General features: G+C 45.8%; 1 protein-coding gene across 2 annotated transcripts in view; it reads left to right on the plus strand.

Annotated features, from left to right (window-relative positions):
- The first annotated feature begins 1450 nt into the window (after positions 1 to 1450).
- The window catches only part of APP (amyloid beta precursor protein), a 229353-nt gene continuing 211052 nt past the window's right edge, over positions 1451 to 19751 (plus strand). For both annotated transcript variants that reach the window (XM_056327035.1, XM_056327036.1), the window contains exon 1: positions 1451 to 1702. In XM_056327035.1, coding sequence (XP_056183010.1) covers positions 1646 to 1702 — 57 coding nt within the window. In that variant the 5' untranslated portion in view covers positions 1451 to 1645. The remainder of the gene's footprint in view (positions 1703 to 19751) is intronic.

Here is a 19751-nt window from a genome sequence, read left to right on the forward strand (position 1 = left end):
CTTTGCATCTGTATGTTTGGGGGGGAGGGATGAGCCTCATCTGTTCCCTGCCTGTCAGAGACCTGTCAAATTCAGTAAGTGTGACTCAAGCAATTCCCCAAAGCCTTCATGTATCTCCAGTTCATTCACCTGTATGAGAATATTCATATTTGCATGCAAACAGTCTTCTGTCTGTAGGGCCTGGCTGTGGGGGCAGAACGCTGTGGCACTAAGGTCTCTCGTGGCACGTTACAGTCTGCCTGACACAGCAGCCCAGGTTGCTCTTGCTGGGTAAACATCCCTCTGCATCTGCCTGCAGCTTTGGCCAAGACTCTCAGTGGATTTCAGTTCTGACTTCAGTAGAAGATGGGTATGAGAGCGGCAGTGAGGACAGTGCAGCCCAGGATTCTGTATGGAGCTGTACGCTGGGGAGGTGTCCACCACCTGCCCCTCACACAGCCTGGCTGCAGGTCCCTGTGCCGGGAGGGGATCTGTCAGCTGCCGGTGGGGAGCCCTGGTGGGAGCAGAGGCGCTGCCACCGAGCCCGCAGGTCAAAGGCAGAACGGGCAGGCTGCGTCACGCTGAATTTTGGCTATAATAGCAGCTGTTTCAGCATGAAACTCATTTTTAGCTCTCCTGACAGGTTTAGTATACCAATTATTACAATGCTGTTGCGAAGGCGAGAAAGTAAGGTTGCTTTGGCCTCCTGATTACAAGCTGTTTGACAAAGCACTACATTTTAATTTGATTTCTTTCTTTTCTGAGGCTGTAAGCCTCAACTCTGCCGATGTTCCTGGGTGCCTTCGTTTTTGATAGCACTCCCACAAATGTTGCACCCATCTTGCAGTTAGCAGTGGGCGAGGGAATAAGTGGAGACCACAGCTGCCCCCCCAGGCGATGGGCAGGAGCCCCAGGCTGCAGGAGCCTGCACTGGTGTCAGGTACGGCCCCCAGGCAAAGCAGCTGTGCTTGCTCATCCCCTCCGCCTGGATCCCAGTGGAAGGTGTGCTGCCTCGCCGGGAAAGGCAGAATTTGTTAAATTGCCTCTAAATTACACGGATGTTTGGATTGTTGGGTTTTTTCGGCAACGCCCTGCAACGATGGGGGTTGCGTTTCTGTACACGCCACTTCAGAGCGGGGATGGCGCGTCCAGGCCGCGGGGCTCCTGCAGCTACCGGTGGTGCCGGGCGGCCGAGCACAGGGGCGCTGCTGCCGCGAACCACCGGTACGAGGGCAACCCCCCCGCTGGTTTGCGGCCGGCCAGGGAGGCGCCCCGAGTCCGCCCCGAGCCGCCGAGCGCGACCACGGGCAGCCCTCTCGCCGCTCGGGCCTCCCTCCGCGCTGGCCCGGCCCGGGGGCGGCGCGGCGCGGCGGGCAGCGAGGAGAAAGGGCGGGCCGGGCCGGGCCGCCGGCGCTGCGCCGCCCGGGCGCCGCCGCTAGGGGTCTCCGCGGGGCGGGGAGGGCCGCGCCGGGCCGGGCGCACCGCCCGCTCGGGGGCGGGCCGGGCCATCAGCTGACCGGCCCCGCCGCGGCGCTCGGCTGGTGCCGCCGCAGCTCAGTCGCTCTCCCCGGCAGCGGCGCGGCCCCGCGGATTTACAGCCGGACCCCGCCGCGTCTCGCCGGCGTCCCTCCTTCCCTTCCTCCCTCCCCCCTTCCCGGCCGCCGCGATGCTGCCCCACTTAGCCCTCCTGCTGCTGGCCTCCGGCGCCGCTCGGGCTCTCGAGGTAAGCGGGGCAGGGGGCGGCCAGGCGGGGGCTTCCCCGCCGTCCTCCTCCGCTTCTCCGAGGCTTTTGTCTGCCCGCAGCCGCCCCCGCGGCGGGGTGGGGCGGGCGGCAGTCGCCGGCCCCCGTCACGCAGCCGGTGTAAGGGGCTCCTTCCCCGGCTGCCGGCGCCCTCCCGCCGCTGAACAATAGGGTCGCTCCCGCCGAGCGGGACGGCGAGCCGGGGAGCGGAGGAAGCGGGCGGGGAGCGGCCGGGGCTGGCGCCCCCCGCCCCCGCCACGCGTGTCCGCGGCCGTCCCTGCCGCCGGGGCCGGCGCCCTTCGCTGATCGGCTGCCGCTGCGGGGCTCTTCCCCGTTAACTTCGGCCGCCGCCCGCGGAGCCGTCTGGCGCCGCAGGGGTCCGCGGGGAGGGGCGGCGGCGGCGGCGCCGCCAGCCGGCGGGCGAGGCAGGGCCGGGGCGGCCGAGTCCGTCCCGCGGGGCCTTCCCTGCCGGGGGCTGGAGAGGGAAAACTTTCCCTGCGTGTGGGCGCGGTGCGGGCGGGGGCGCGGGGGCCGGCGGTATTCCCCTCGCGGGGCGGGGGCCGGGTGCGCCGAGCCGGGCTGCGGGCGGAGGCGCTGCCGCGGGCGGGCAGGGCAGCGCCCCCCGCATCGCGCACCTACGCGCAGGTGTGCGGGGCGGCGGCGGGCAGCTCCCCGTGGGCTGGCGCAGCAGCCCTGCGGAGGCGGGAAGGCGGCGTCCGGGGGGGTGTGCGGGGAGGGGGCGGCGGCCGGGGCCGGGCCGAGCCGTGCCCCCCCGCGGCCGGTGCCGAGCGGCGCGGAGAGGCGAGAAGATGGCGCCTCTGCAGTGCAGCAGAGAGGCGCCGCCGTGCGCGCTGCGGCCGCCAGCAGCCCGCGCCCCTCCGCGGCCGCCCCTGCCCTCCCCTCCCCGGGGGCGGCTCCGCCCGCCCCGGCCTGGCGGCACCCTCCGCCGGGCCCCTCTGGGTGGGGCTGGGGGTGGGAGGGGTCCCCCGTACCCCGCCTCCGGCCGGCGGTGTGAGCGCGCCGCGGCTCCTGCCGGCGCCGGGGGGAGCCGGGGGGCAGCGCAGCCCCCGACCTCGGTGGAGCCGACACGGCCAAGTGTCGGTGCTTCCCCCCTCCCCACCCCCCAAGAAAAAGGTGTGGGAGGGGAGAGTTATCTCCCGTCTCCTTCAGGCCCTGGCTGCCAGACCTTGGCCTTGAGACCTCAGCTTGCCCCCCCGCCCCCCCGCCACGGGGGGCTCGCGGTCGGTGGGGCTGCGGTGGGTGCCCACATGTAGCCTGGGAACGGAGCCTGCAGCTCCTGCTCCCCGTTGGGCAGGGGGTTGCAGCCTGCGGCTCAGGTGCCCTTCCCGGGAGGGACCTCGGTACCCGCGGAGGACAGGAGACGGCTCTCCATCCCCACCAGCAAGGCTGCGAGCCACAGGCTCTCGCTTCGAGGCGTGATCTTGTCAATGTTGAGCAGAGTACGTCAAACTGAGCAGTTGTCAAGATGCTCAGAGGCTTAAAGCTTCCAGTTACAAAACTCATTTGGGTTTTTATCAGCTTGATGCAACTGCTTGTTGTCTGAACGCAGTAGAAGGAAATCTCTGCCTTGGGTGCACAGCTGAAGTAAAAAATGAGATTTTACAATTGATACCATGATTCAGGATAGACCTCAGAGGGATGAGCGTTTCTGTCGGGTCCCTGCAGCCCTGGCCTTGCAGATGGGGATGTAGGTGTTACCGCTGTGAAGGTGCTTGCAAGAAAGGGGGTTTGGATTTTGCACCAAAACCATTTAGGGGAGAGTCCGTGCAGACACCTCTGCAATGGTGTCTGCCTTGGTGATATCCAGAATTTTCAGAGACATCCTTTGCCTCAAAACATTGGCTTAAATGGGCACTGATGTTTCCGCAGAAGCTTTTGATCTCATTCCATACCAACATTAGAAGCTTTGCATTTATCCTTTTTTTTAATGTTGGATAGCTGGGTCGGTTTTAACACCTGGTCTTATTGTGATCAGGCATTTGTCGGTCTTTATACTCTAAGGTTGATGTATTGAACAAGTGACAGATTTTTATAATACTAAAATTTCATAATAGGAATTGCATGTGTGCATTTACTGCACTTGAACTGTCTTCATATGCTAAAGCTTGAATTTTTGATGCTTGAATTAGATTATTTTTAGATCTCTTTTCTGAAATGAAACATTTTTCCTGCCGTTTTTAACAAATGCTTTCAGGAGAGCAGCAAAGAACCTTTGTACAAAGTACTTTGCTTTCACAGGGAATAGTGTAACCAAGAGGGAAAGCAGGAACAAAAAAAAATTCTTGTATATTACACATTAAAAATTCCTTTCTAAAATTACAGGTAGATTAATGTTTATTTATGCAACTTTAAAGGAAATATTCCTTAGTGATGTTTGGTGATTTTGTGATTGCTTAGCATGTTGCTTTTGTCACTCATGTGAATCATACTTACTGGGTTTAGAAATCCATTGGCCAAGAGCTCTCATAATTTGTGAAACTGTCATATTCTTCAGTAGATATGTTTCCATTTAATCTCTTTCTGTTAATTGTCTGATTTCAGTAGATAGATGTGACAGTAAGTATCCTCGTGAATTTGTGTGAGTGATCCCAGTTTATAAATCAGGGTTTCCCCTAATTAGCACACTGACTGCCATGCTTGTTGTGGTCACTGCTCTAGCTCCATGTTTATAAGCGAGACTCTTTTACTAGCTGACCGAAACCAAGTTGTTGAGACATTGGTATCATACAAGCTGGCCCTCAGAAGGTTACTTAACAAAAGGTGTGTTACCTGAGAGCGCTTTTTTTTTTTTTTTAAACTGGGTAAGGTAGTGTTTTATGTGTTCTTATTTTGATCTTTTTTTTTTTTTTGTGATGACCCCAAGTATTTGTTTTTTCATTATTTAGTTTTCAGGCAGATCTTTAGAAATGACTGTGCAACATGGGAACGAATGAGGCCTTTTCTTTCACTTCCATTACAGACTTTGGGTTTCTCTTCCCATCTGTTCCGTTCCTGAATTCCCCTGGCAAAGGCTTTGCATGTGATGAAGGGTTCCTTTTGCACTTCCTATTTGAAATGCTGCCGTGTTGGGGTCAGCAGCCATGTGGGTAAGCAGGGCAGGACAGGGCAGATGCCCCTGATGGCACACCAGAACCAAGAGCCTTGGCAGCCAGGTGGGCAAATTAAACAGTAAAAAAAAAAAAAAGGAGCTTCTTATTTGTCTTTTGTTTGATTAATGAGCAACAGACAGTTTTGAAACTGGTGTTCTCCAAATGTCTTTCCTGGGGGGGGAAAAAAAGTGGTCAGCTGCTGTGCTTTTTCACAGAACTTGTATAAAAACATGAGGAAGCTGACAAGATTTTTTTATGTATTTTTTATTTTCTCCTTGAACTCTTTGTGTGACAGATGCAAGTGATCTTTCTTGATCAGTTTTAATTAATCATTGTTGAATTTTATGGCAAACCTACAATAAGTATAGGTCATCTTTGATGTCTTTTTGTGACTTTCTTTTTGCTTATGTTTAATAAACTGTAAAGGATAATAAACAGTTTGGTTTGTAAGTTACGTGACGAAAGGGTATGACAGTTTCTTTTAACTGGCCGCCCTTTTCCAATACAAAGTTTAGCAAAATGGCTTAAGAGCGTAGTAACTTCACATAACTGCTTGATGAGTTGGCAGCTGTTTTTTTGAGAATAATTTTTTTAGCGACTTAGTAGAATTATTAACACGAGCTGTTGGGTGTGGAAACTTGATCAAGAAATCAGTAGATAGGATCATAGGATCCCTTAGGAGGTCTCTGGTCTGACCCCCTGCCCAAAGCAGAGCCAGCTCTGAGGTCAGACCAGGCTGCTCAGGGCTTTCTGCAGTTGGGTCTTGAAAACGATGCTCCAAGGACAGAGCCTGTGTAACCTTGCTGGGTGGCAAGCTGCTCCATCCACGGTGTGGTTGGTTCAGCCTTCTGTTGAAACGCATCCTGACCTGTTATTTGATTATTTGTAAGGCAGTGTCTCAGGGCTTAATTTACATCCTTATCTTGAATACACTGAATGAGTGTCATTTTGACATCTGTCACATCTTCCAAAAAAATATGTTATAACCAAGAGTTGAAAAAATTGTATTTGGGTTTAATAAAAACCCATTCATACCTATCAAATGTCCGTGTGTGTATACACATGAATGCATACATGTAATGCATTAGTCATCTGATGTGTCAATATGTGTGCAAATATATGTAGAGATCCCCAATATAGTTGCATATCGAATGTGTGACATTAGAATCACCACACGTGTACATCTGTGTATATACATTATGTTAGTGTATAGGCTGTATTAAACCAATGGTCGCTTACATGCCTCCTTATATCCAGGCAATGAAGGAAGTTCTAGACTGCTACTGATGAAAATGTAATTGGGTTTACATATGGTAATAGGTTCATTGAAATTGTTAGGCGAACTGTCTGGTGTGGTTTTAACACTTAAGTCTAGAAGCTGTGTGTTATTGGATTTAAATTCTGGGGATTTTGAAAAAAAAATATCCCGTGGTGTAAGAAGATTAAAAGTAAAGCAAATTGAAAAAATACCAAATGACTTTCTGTAAGCTTGGTGAACTGTTAGAGCATGCTTTTGCAATGAGAGTTTACAACGGTTGCTGCCAGACTGAGAATTGCTAAAAGCAATGTTGGTAAGAAGCGCGAGCCTGGAATGATTGGGAGATAAAGGACTCCTCTTCAGAGGAGTCAAACTTTTGCTCTGACCCGCTTTTTATTTTTGTTTAAAGCTGAGTGCAGTCGGTCTGAGCCCTTCTCACAACTTGATCTGGAACCTGCTCTCCTGCCCTGACTCTCCTTCAGAAATGCCTACAGTTAAGGTTTTGAAAACATGTTTTCCATCCCCTTTGGTGATACCAAACCAGCTGAGGATATCAACCAGTAATGGCTGGTGTGTTTTTTTGAGTCTTCAGCTGTAAATACGTCACTTTTCTGCCCTTGATTGTAGCCCTTGTTTGTAATGTGACATTGGTTCAGGAATCTGGATATTTGTCTTTTTTTGTTGTTTTGTTCATTTTGATTTAAAAGCCTTTAGAGAGTTACCTGATTATCAGATCTTGTTGTGCTCTGCTGTACAGTCCAAAAGCTCTGGAGAAGCCTCCAGTTACCAAATTTGCTGTCTCTTTAGGTAAGAATTTAGTAATGTAAGAAAAGAGACACAAAGTAAATGGGGATAATGACCCAGGGGATCAAATTGAATGACATAAGTGTGTATGTATATATGTGTTTAGTAAAGAAACAACACCACACTGCAATGATTCAAATAATTACAGGACACAATTTCACATGATGGCAATATGGGTAAAGGGCAGTACACTCCACAGTGTGTGATTAATGCCAGTATCTTGCAGTGGCTCTTTCCAGGTGACAGGCACATGCTGGTGTATGAATATAAAGAGGTTAAAATAAGTGATGCTTTTTAGAAGGGTGGAAAACCTTAAACCAGCTACTTATGGTAAGGACACCACTGTTCCACAGTTGTGCGTTGCAGGTTTCTTGCCCTGCATCAATGAATAGAAACAGGAGAGAGTGATAGACACAGATATTGCTGGTTTCTTTACTGCAGCTCCCAGTGTAACAACTTTGTAAGCACTGGGACTTCTTTCAGCTGAGAAGCAGGACTTTGGGTATTTTCTTGATTGTCCTCCCAGCAAGTTCAGGAGAACTTGATGTTCTCCCGAGGACTTAATACTCAAAGATAAGCATAGATTGCAGTGATATATGAAGAGTTCCAAAAGAAACAAACCTTCTGGTCAGCTGATGGCATTTCACAAACTGGGGGACAGCCGAGCTTTAAACAGAGGAGCAGGTGAGCCAGTGAGCTTTGTGGGTTTTGTAATCTGGTTGCTCCTTTCAGACAGTAGTTAAACACTGCTCTTTGGCTGGCAACTGACCTAGCTCAGGGCTAGCTGCTAAAAACTGTTCTCTTCCTGCTTCCACTGGTGGCCACCGCTTTGTAAGTTCAGCTTCTTCAGTGCTCTTTGACCCCTCTCTAGGCTTTGTGATCCTGTGCCGTGTTGAAAGAAACGAGCTGTGCATTTTTTAGTAGGTGTCATCTTCTGGCTTTGGAGACCTGAGTCAGAAAAAGGCCACAAGCAGTCGAACTGGCCTAGCTAAAAGAGCAGGCACCTTCTTTGGGGAAGAGTGTCAACCTCTGAAACCACATTTGCAGAAGTTTGTGTAATAGCATTTAATTAAGGTGTCCTTTGCCTTCCTCTGGTGACCTGCAGCAGGGTGCAGTCTTTTTGCGCCTGAGCTCTCTTTGGTTCCCGATTGTTAAAAGTTAGTGTCAAGTCTCTGCAAAAGGCAAAAATCCCCAAGGAGCTGCATTCAGGGATGGATAACTCCATTCAGATCCCACTGACCCATTTTGAGCTAATCCAGATAGAAATTCTCTGTTCGTCCTTTTCTGGTCTGTCTTCCCCCAGAGCAGAGTTTATCTATTCAACCACAACAGATAACATATGACAGGAATGGGGCAAAACTGGTTGTACCTGTTAGTAAAAGCATTTAAAAATTGCTTCTTTTCAGAACAGGCTACCAGTGTGATCTAGTATGGCAGTTTACATACGTAGTGTGATTTATGTAATTTCTGTTTGGAATTGCAGTTAGTAAAACAAAACGCATGTCTAATAGGGGTTTAAGGTGGGGGCAGGGGGGAGCAAAACCCATATTGTTTGGGAACTATATTAATATTGGACTTGAAGGTTTTTGGAACTATGGAAGAGGAGTGTACACATACATAGCTCAAATTTAGGTAATAGTTATTTGGTGCTAATAGATTGAAATATACCAATATTTTTTTTCCTTGTGGTAGGGGTGAAAATTGCCTCCTCAGCCACCTCCAAAATTTAGAAGCAGTGGGCACACGTAGAAAAAAAATGGAGATGGGGCAGGATTTTGGAGTTATTTACAATCTCCTTGTTGTGCTACGGCATCCTTTTTGTGCACACAGCAAACCTTCCCTTACCATATCAGCACATTTTAAAGGTAGAGATTACTCATTCTGAAGCTCTGACCCTGTAAAATTGATTTTTTTCTCTAAATTATGGTCTCTGCAAAGGGCCTTCCCCTCCACCCCCACCCCCCTTCCTCCTCCTACCTGCTTTGTCAGGTGCCACGATACAGGTCTGAGTTAAACAGCTACCTTCTTTCTGTGCTTATGTGAATTTACTTGTAGCTGTAGTTTTGGATCTGGAATATTGAGTACTGGAATATACAGTACTTCTGTTGCATTCTGCTTTCTTACCGTTTGAAAGGTAACTTGAAAAACTGCATTTGATCCCTGTATCTCACCTGAAAACATGGGGACGTAGACACACCCACCCACCCCACGTGTTACTGTTAAAAGTTTGATTCTGTTGTAGTTAATTTTTGAAGCTACTCATAAATTAAGTCATGGCTTCTGGGGCTGGGTTGGTGGGGTTTTTTTCTTGGGGGGGGGGGAAGCTCTTTTCAATGTAGATCCCATATAATGCCTGTAAGGTTGTTTATGTAAACAGTAAAAAATACATTATTATCTAGGGGAAGGTAAAGGAAGAGAATAAAACTGTTAATGCAAGAAAAAGGCAGTGGCTTTAAAATGGCATTTACTATTTTGTGTATTTTCCTTTTCTTTTTCTTTATAGGTGTTGTAAATTTGAATGTACTAAATGATGATTGATCTTAGTTTAATTGTTGAGTGCTTAGAGTATTGGTGTGGAACTGAGGGGGTTTGTGTGTGCATAGCATTAGTAAGCATCTAGACCTGTAGCATGCATTAAGCTCTTGGGCTCTTTTGAAGCTTGTTTGATATTCATCTGCAGCTCTGCCGTATGTGCCTTGTCTGTCCTCTGCCCACTTCTCTTAACTGTGAAGTGGAATAAAATTGCTTTTAATGACATGTCTTTCAGTATCCTAACTTCATCACTGTTCCATTTTGCCAGTTCTGTCTTCGGTTCCGTTAAGTCTTAGGAGGGGACTGCTGATCTGAAGTTGCTCAACAACAAACTTTTTAAACTGTGAATTTTGGAACTCCAACTTGTCCTCCTTTCAGTGTTGTGTAGCTCCTAGAACTTACTGCGAACAGTTTGCAGATGAGTGATTGCCCCAGCATCCAGAAGAATACAACTTACATGAGAACATCAGCTTTACATAATTAAAAAAAAAAATATGCAGGCCTCTTCCCCCCCCTCCCCTGTTTAGAATGTATTGTTTAAATTTTATACAGGAGAGTTAGAAGGGGAGTTGGAAAGCCTAAAAAGTCAAAGATCAAAACAGAGGATCCAGAGTGTATGTGTGTTTGAGGGAGTTCTGAAGACTTCTGAAGGTCTCCAAGGGGGACCTGGACACTGGCAGTCTCTTTCCGTTCTGTTTATATTTGTTTCTACTTCGGCATTGTTGTCTTTCATTTCTTATAGTGGTACTGTAAGTTCTGGGGATTTTTTTCCTTTTTCCTGCTAGCCTTAACACTTGAAAAGCCAGTTGCTCCTGTTCCACGTGCAGAGTATTCTTCATAATTGTGATCACATCTGAGCTGCTGAGGTGAAGCGTTCCACCTGTCACTGCTGGCCTGTTTGAATGCGGGCTGAGGCTGACACTGATAAAAATCAGCACTTGCTTGACTGGGTCACAGACTGTTTTATTTTGGTGAATGGTAAAGAGGAGGTGGGTCGGTGGGAGAGGGGTAGGTGCCCGTGGTGGGCAGTCCTGCTGTGCGGTGGGGAAGGGAGGGTTATGGTATCGATTTGCATTGGCACCGTGCACCAAGCTGCTGGCACACCATGGGCAACAGGCATTAAGCTCCTGCTCTGATGAGGATGGGGCTTTCCTCTGGGCAGAGGCGCTAATTCATTCTGAAGTTGTTTGCAAGAAAATCCCGTGAACGGCTGAGTTTGGAGACAAAATGTAATTTCTGATAAACAGCGGGGTAAAATTAAATCAAAGCATTTTGCTTTGAAATTGCAGTCTAAACTATTTCTGAAAACGTATTTAAATGAGACTTAGGATTTGTCAAACAGATTTAATTAAACTATAGCTACAATACAAATTCTACACTACTAAGTTTCTGTTTAAATCTAACAAAACTTCTGTGGGCAGTGGGCAAAACCACTGAAAGTCAAGACCCAGGCTCTGGAAATGGGGGCTGTCGTATGTTGCTTGACTCATATGTTGCTTGGCTCATCTGAACTGTCTCCTTTAGTGTGAGTCGGGCTACCTGTGCTGGAATATAAATGCATGCATAAATGTTTGTGTTTGAAGAAAATTGTCTCTCAACTGATAAGCGAAAGAAAGCTTTAATTAATTTGTCGCTTAAAAGAAAACTGTGGAGTAACAAAAGGCTGTTACTTACTCTTTGATAAGCAGAAGGACGAAAAATGTGACTTACACAGTGCTTTTGACTTGTGAGACTTGGTAGTAGTGGGCAAGGGTCTGAGTTTTCTGTTTTGACATTGAGGCTGGTAATTAAGTGGCCTCCTCATTTTTAAGAGGGACATTGAGGCCTGGAGACCATATGGAAAATGGGCCATGGGAAGGATTAACATTGGGCCAAGCCAGGGGCACCCACCTTGTGCTCTGCAAGGCTTCCCAGCCCTGGGCTGCTCCTCTGCCATGACCTCCTGCCCCCCAACACGCTGCAACTGAGCAGCAAGTTTAGGTAACCTCGGCATGGATTTGAGGTTACCTTGTTGTGTGCTAGGTAAGGTTTTGGGGAGCTGAGCCCATGTGGGCTCAGGGAGGAGAGGGCTGGGACAGGAATGTTAATGGCTCTGATAGATATAAGTAATTCTGGTTCTACCTCCAGAGCTGGAATTTTTAGATGAGAAGAACAACCAGTAATTTATCAAAAGGAAGACTGAATATCGTCTTAGTTGCCCTCCACAAAGAGGAAATGCCAGGCAAGGAAAGGCATGCCGAGTGCTGCTGTCTGGAAGGCATTCAGATAGGAAACCTGGGACATGTTTTTAACAGTATGGGCTTGGCACAAGCTGGGGAGGGAATAATATTTTTTGCCTCCAGATGTGAAGACCGCACAACCAATTTTCTAAAGAGATGAATACAAGATGTTTGGCTTCATCGTGGTAAATGGGAGAAATGTAATAGTCTGTGATGTGCAGGAGGTCAGATCAGATACGCTCTGTTCAGATCATGGGATATAAAATCTGTACCCACGGGGAACTCCCAGTGTCTTGAAACACACACCCCGAGGAGAATACAGCAGTGTCTGGTCGTGCAGAGTTTTGTAGACACTAACACTGACGGCAAATACAGCTGAAGGTGTTTGCTTGTTGATTTTAGGATAAAGTTTTGGTGTTATCAAAACATAATTAAGCCTTAAACTTGCCTTATTTATTTTTTTTTAAACCTGTTGTGAGTTAGCATTTTCTGGGACAAACTGCTTAGTATGGTTTGGGATTTCACAGATAAAAATGCATTAATATTTGCAGAACTGCTTAATGAAACAGTTGGAAAATGCCTGTTCTTACTGTTAAATTGCAAGAAAAAGCGAGTTACAAGTTTTCTGAACCTTTTGAAAGAAAGGATATAGTGTTGTTTTTTTTTTTTTATTGGTCCTGCTGAAACAAAAGACCTGGCAAGCTGGGCTGGTTGGGATTATTTCCTGTGCTGCTGGGTAGGACCAAGCAAGTTTGGATTGTATGTTTACGGTTGTCTTTCCTCTGTGCATTCAGCCCAGCTCTGTGGCTCTCCCCAACAAATTTTAAAGAAGGAAGGAAAGAGTTTTTAAGGAATTGGCTCGAGCTGTAAATGGCCATAACAGATAAGGAATACTTAATGCATTTCAAGTCTTTTCATTTATTAAATGTCTGAGCCTGCAAAAGAAAAAAAAAAAAACCAACAACCTTGGGACGATGATCACTAAATAATGTATCTTAGGAGCAATAGCTCCCAAGTGTTTCTGCAACAGCTGAGGCTGGTGTAAAAGGCCACATGAGCCTTTGGGGAGTGCTGTGTTTAAGCTGGAGCACAGGCTTTGTTTACATCCATTACTTATTTTTAATTACAGAGAAGAATTTGGGTAAGGAAAACATTTAAAACTTGAGGAATTGGGCACGTGAGCAATCTGCAAGTTAAATTTCAGTACCCTTGCCTCCACTGCCAGCAGCTCTTCCTGGCATGAGGCTTCTGGCAAGATGTGAGCTTGTCCGGGGAGATGGAAGAAAACTGAAGTAATTGTGGGTCTCTTTGCTTATCTCGCCACTCCACCCGAGTATCATTTGTTTTGTTCATAATGTGCTTGTCTGAAATACTTGCTTTGAATTCTTTTATTTGCCTTTTTCAAAGACCTTTTGGGTTCTCCCTCCCCTTGCTGAGCACTGTGGTTCTGGTGCTGTTCTGCAGATCTTCTGCCCAGTGTGGCTGATAGGTGTTGTCAGGAGCCATACCCCCAGGGCCTGAGGGCTTTTGGGTGTCTTCCACACAAATTGAAACTCCTGTTCTTATTTACCATGTCGTCAATAAACTCCTTTGGAATTCTTGTTAGATTTGTCTTCGGGTCATTGCTGTTTGTCAGGTCTTTTTTTGTATTGAGCTGCTTTTGTTTTGCTTGAACAGTTTTAATTTTTGTTTCGGGAGAAACAATGCAGTCTAAGGTTCATCTAGTAAAAAATAAATAAATCAATAAAACCCAGCAAAAAATGCTCCAAAGAAACACCACTCACCATCCTCAGTTCTCGCCCCAGCTATCTTTGAGAACCATGTGGTGTCACTGGCTTCATAATTCAAAGACTAATTTTAATCATGTCAGCAGCCAAACTGCTGGTCTGCCTGAAGGTGATCAACAGAGGAATTAAAATGGGAAGACTTTATATGCTGCTGTGGTGTGTGGTGTGAAAACCAGGCTGAATAATTTTCCCCAGTTGGTGGGAAGAGGCAGTAAACAACTTACTAAGTGTTTTTGGAAATGTAGTCAGTCTGCTGCAAGAATCAAATAGAAAAGTAGGGAGAAAGCCTTAGAATTGCTAATCAATCTTTATGTGGTTTAGCACTTCCTAATGACACCACTGTAGATTTTGGTAACACGTACCTAGCAGATTCAACCTTCTACTGCTTTGTTTGAATTAACAGCATATGTCATAGGATACCAAGTTTTCTAGCTAAACCAGGTGATACAGAAATCCAGAATGGATGGGTTTTTGAGTCAAAATGTTTAGAAAAGAAAGAGGGAGTATTTTTAGCCAACGGTTCTCATTACTTCAATTATATGTCATAGACAAACCCACATATAATTTCCATTGGGAAGTGTCTGTTTTCAGTCCTATGCAGTCAAATCACTTAGGGCATCTAAACTGGTACAATGTCGAGAACATTGAAGGCTTTGGATCGTGTGTGCCATGTCCCCTTGTGATTTGAAAGGAGAAAATGCATCTGGGGCAAGAAGGGTGCCCTGTTGGGATGTGGCTTTTTAAGTCTGTAAGAGATGCTTTGCTGTGTATGATTTTTACCTTTTCCTTTAGGAAACTGGGGAGGGCACAACTTTCTGAAGAACTTCCTTTAAAGTAATGCTTATTGTTGCTAGACATGTTACTTTGGAGACTGTTTAAATTGGAGGTGGGGGGAGGTAGGTATCACCGTTTGCAAGTTTGGTATTCTGGCAACACCCTTACGTCTTTCAGAGAGGCTTTATCTCTGTAGTTGGTAACACTGAGTATCAAGAACAGAAGACAGAAAGAGTGTAGAGGTGAAGTAGGGGTTGAGCATCTACAGAGTTAAACTGAAACCTTGTCTGTCTTTTTAAACATATTTGTACAGATCTGTGCTAGTGGTTTGGTTCAGTCAGCTTAGAAACTTTCCCACCCATCTGTCTTTTCCTATGATACTTAAAGCTTTTTAATTAAAAACAACAACAACAAAACAACCAAATAAAACAATGATTTTTTTGATTGGTGAGGTTCTTTTTTGGTGGGGCTTTTCGTGTGTGTGGTTTTCGTGGTGTTCCCCCACCCCTTCATAACTCCCTCTCTGACATACTTTAAAAATACTATTGAAACATCCCAGACTGATTCTTCTGTCTTTGTCAGATCAGGTGTATTGTATTAAATAGTGTTTCTGGTGCCCAGAATAGTAAATGTCGTTGGTATTTTTGTTTTTGGTCTTAGCCAGGTTTATGTACAGTACATGGTGTTTGCTATATTCTGTGCCTAGATTTGGTTTTAAGCATGCAAGCTAGATGCCCTTACAAATAACAATAGTGGGCAGATGGCTTGTAAATCAACAATTGACAAGTTAATTGCATGAGTTTCAATATAACTTAAAAAAAACAAACCAACAACCCTCCAAACAAAACAACCCAAGAAATGGAAAGGATATAATGGCTTTATTTTCAAAAGCAGCACACTGGTTATGAATTTGTGTTTGCAGAACAGAGTAAATAATGCAGTTCTACAGTGTGCGTTGTTTTGATTAGGTGTTCAGAAATGCTTGTCATAATTGTTGGATTGTTGGCACTTAAAACAGGCAGCTGGGATTTTTTGAGAAATTGCTCACAGCATACCATGAGTGTGTTGGGAAAATGAAATTTTGTTTAGATATAGTTAAAAATGCAATATTAATGAAGGAGAGCTTGTCATATGGAATAAGATTGCTTCATCTCAGTGAGGCTCTACTGTCCCCTCAGTCTTCAGTAAATTTGTAATTTTGTAGTTTGTTGCCATGCTAATGCAAGGAATGTTACGATTTGTGTGAAGAAATAGGCTGGTTTAAAAATAGGCAGAAATAGGCTGTCTAATGGTAGACATGGATATAGATACTGCATTTGTTATACACAGAGGTTTATTTCTTTTTAATAAAATTGCATGCTTTTATGCAATGGTGGTAATTACTGTGGGTGGTTTTGTTGTTGTTCCCAGGTGAGTTGTTAGATGTATGTACATAAACCCTGAACACTTTCCCCGCCATGATGCATTTAGCAGCTGGAGTTATCTGCAGAACTAATTCTGAGTTACGGAATGGATTTGGTTGCCTGAAACTGTTCAAAGTATGTACCCAATGGTACTTGAAGGTACACATACAACAAATATTTTGTTAATGTTGGGTTAGCAGACACACCTATGTCTCAGAGTGAATTTCTCTCTCTTCCCAGTTCTTAATAATGGGAGGAGACGGGAAAGATGAGTTAAAATTACATGCTTTGCTTGCAATAAGTATCACTAGGAAAGGTGATGTTCAGTATATGCCTGTGTTGGCTTTGATGCTGGAAAGTCTTACTGATCTGTGTTCAGTCCGCTTGGCATGCCCTCTGCACTGTCGCTTTGCCTGCTGCCCCTGCTTCCCCTGCTTCTTGGCCTCTGTCTCCCTTCAGTCCTCCTCCTTGAAGCTGTGGTGTGAGCCACGGGTTTCTGCTACATGCCATGACTGTCTTCCAGAAGCACCTTTCTTGAGCCCTCCGCAGGGATGACATTTCTGCCATTCTGCTTTAATTTCTGATTGCAAATAGCATGTGGGTGTACTCAACTTGGATTGTTGTTTTCCCTTTGTGTGCGAGCACATACAGTTCCCACACAGATAATTTTTCTGAGGTGTCAGAAGGAAACAATTTTCTCTTAGTGAAGCTTAGTTCTTAAGATGATGTTCTCCTGAAGTGGGGGTGAGTGTCTACTGATTACCTTCTCCTAGGGAAGTGATGCTGGACCAAAGAGGAGGCTCTGGCAAGGCACTACAATTCCTCTACTAGCTGCATTTTTTTGTCAGCTTTGCTTTCATACCTTTATGAGGTGAGGCACTCCTAACAGCTTTGAACAGTTGCAGTGGCTTTGAGGGAGACGACCTCCCCCCACTGCCAACAGATACCAGTTCTGAATGAGTTTATACTACAAGGCAGTAGTTGTCGCTTTGCTAGCAGGGCTGGTAGGTCTGTGGGCTATTTTTAATGACTTTGCAAAAGTGAGCAAAGAAAACACACCAGGTTCCATAAGCCTAGTACTTTTGGACTAGGATGTCCATTTTGTGCACCTATTTTTAGAGCCTTTTGGGAGGTGGAAGCAATCGTGCTGAGCCTTGTCTGGCTATGTGCATGTGCTGGTATCAGTTGATAAACTTCACTGAAAAGGCATGCTAAGCCTTGAAGTGGCTACGCCACATGGGCGTAGGGGGTGGAGTAGGTTTATGTCGTGGTACAGGGTGGGTTGGTTTCAGGAAGCTCAGTGAGTCTGAGCCCTTTTGGTTAAAGTTCATGGCTTTATACTGCATCGGTATTAACATTTCTGTTCAAATCACAAGTCTGTGCAAGGAGGTGCTGATGGGCGGACTCGCTGGGCTCGGCACTGTGCTGCATGGGGGCCTTGGGATGCGTGGGCTGGCTTCTTTCACACTTGGAACCCAACCAGAAAATGTTGTCCAGGAACGTGCCTGAAACGTGCTGGCCCCGTGCAGACACCCACACCATGTAGCTGGGCTAGGTGTGATAATAAGTGAAATGCACAAAGGATGGGTGGAAATGCAGCTGTTCTGCTCCACAGGTCCTATCCACGTCTAATGTAGTCATAGCCACAGAGGTGGTGGGAGGGACAATGTCTTCCAGCCATGACAGCTTGTAGGGACACTCAGTTTGTCTAAGGTAGTGTAGTTGCTGAACTGTAGTCAGAAATCTAGCTGCACGTTAAAAAGAAAAATGTGAGTATCAGGCTGCTTTGGAAATTTCCTTGTGGCCGGTTGCTGTAACGCAGGGCGTTGCTGCCTCTCCTGTCTCCCAGTGCCACCTATACAGGTGTATAATGTGTGATGAAGCTGCCTGGGCTCTGCATCTGTGGCCAGCAGCTGCGGTTACGCACTACTGGCCTTCTGTTACGGCTCCAAATGAAGGGGATGGGGAGGATATGGTCTTAAATAGTGTTTGCAAAAAGAAAAGTTCAGCTTGAAGGTAAAAAAACCCTGGGTTTTTTTACCTCTTTCCTTTCAATGGGGGCAAGAAATGGTATGTGGCCATTTGGGAAAGACCTATTAAAGCAATCCATATCTCTTACAAAGCACTTAGTGACTCCTTCATGTAATCCACAAGCACATTCCTTCGAGGGTACAGTCACATCCGCTGTTTCAAATGGATTGGCACTGAGGAAATGTGCTGAGCAGGCATGTGGCTGGGACCCAGGCTCCCTGAGCATCCCTCCCTAACCTCAAGGGGTTTGTTGTGGCCTTTGTTGTTTAAAGGAGTTCAAGAGCAAGAAACAGTTTTCTGCCTCTTTTGGGGTAGCTGCTGCTTTCTCTTCTGGCTGCAAAGTGCTTGTTTTAAGAACATTTTGATGGGGTTTTTATGATATATTTGGATGTAGGCTAAAGCTGGCAAAGCTCAATGCCTAACCAGTACATCTGCATGTATGTTTTTGGTTGTGGTTTTGTGGTTTTTGGGTGGTTTTTTTTTGGTTGGGTCCCCCCCCCCCCCCCCCCGAGTGCTGACTATTTGGAATCTCTAATGAAATTCAGATAAATTAAAGGCTAGCGCAAGTTAAATGAGCAATATAGTTTTGCTTGGATTTTTTTTGTTTAGTTTTCTTGTAGTTTGTTTTTTTAAAATCCTTGCCAAGTCATCTCCCTTGTTACCTGTTTGGTGAAAAGATTAACAGCTTCATAGATGTGAAAATAAGAAGACCCTTGCTAAAAGAGGTAATGATCATAGGGTGGAAGTACAAAGCCTGTTGTAGGTAAAATCCAAACAGTCTGAGATGGCACTGTGGGCTGTTGAGGTTGCAAACAGTGTGCTTGTATGTTGACGTGTATGCATACTGAAGATAACTAATGCTAATTATGGCTAGCTGTAGAGTGCCTGTCTGAAGGGAGTGTCAGATGGACAGGGCTCGTTAGTATCTCTGAATTTGTATTTGCTAGCTTGAGTAGAAAACATAAGTTTGGGGTTGTCACAGTTTTCCCCTTCCCCCGCCCTTTCACCCTGCTAATACCATGCTAAGGCTTACCTCTGGAGTAATAAAATGAAAGGTGGATTGTAGCAGCTCAGATAATAGAGATGTGACTTTTTTTGCTCTGCCGGTTTGTCTGCACAAGCAAATGTAATGTCAGCTTCATGCCATCAGGCAAAATCCTAAGAGTGACTGTGCATGTGTGGGGTTGAATGCTCCAGCACTCAATGGGAAACCCAACAAACAAAAGCATTACTAGAAAATGAAAATGTTACTCAATTGGAAAAATAAATAAAACCTACCCTATATAGCTCTGTTAAAGTTTTCCAAGAGTGTATCTGTATTTTTTTGTGTTCTTTTGCTGAAAGTTGTGATGCTGGTAAATTACTTCACTATACAGTACTACACTGTTATGTCTTCTGCTTCTGAATTATTCTTAAACTTTTATCTTTTACTTCTTCCTAAGAACAATGGTCAGATTTAGCAGCACAGCTTAGATGTTATGTTTTAGTTGAGGTAGTTTGTAATCACCTTTTATTAAAATTGCCCATATATAAATAATTTATGGTCAGATGCTCAGGTGGCTTGCAGAAGAGTTGATGGTAATGCTCTAGCATCATGTATTTTTCAGAATTTTTAGTAAACTAATTAAGATACTACTTATCTTTTCTTGTGTTTTTCTTAAACTGACAATCTGTTAAGAGTTTCCAGCTGCCATTTTAGATTTTTCTTGATTTGCTTATTATGTAAAATTAAGAAGGAATATAGCTGTCATGGTTTCTGTAATTTCAAAAACTTCTGATGAGCAACTTGCTCATGCCCCTTTATGGAAGTCTTTTGTAGCATTCCGTAAGAATTTAACGATCAAAGGTCTTGAAAGGAGATGTTTGGACAGAGCTGCAATGTCTTCCCTCAACAGCTGCTGTAGATATTTCCCGATGTGGGAAAGTTCCCAACATGCTCGGAAGTGCAAAAACAATCAACGTATGCAATGCGAGAAGAACACACCATGGTCAGTTGTCATCTAGGTGATCGTCCCAGTTTGCTGTTTTGGCGCTAAACATGCTATTTTTTTCTTAATCACCTAGAAGAGAGCTTCACTTCTTAGTCTGCTGGGAGTAAGGTATAAATGTGCAT

The sequence above is a fragment of the Falco biarmicus genome, chromosome 2 (genome assembly GCF_023638135.1).
Source record: "Falco biarmicus isolate bFalBia1 chromosome 2, bFalBia1.pri, whole genome shotgun sequence".
NCBI lineage: Eukaryota > Metazoa > Chordata > Aves > Falconiformes > Falconidae > Falco > Falco biarmicus.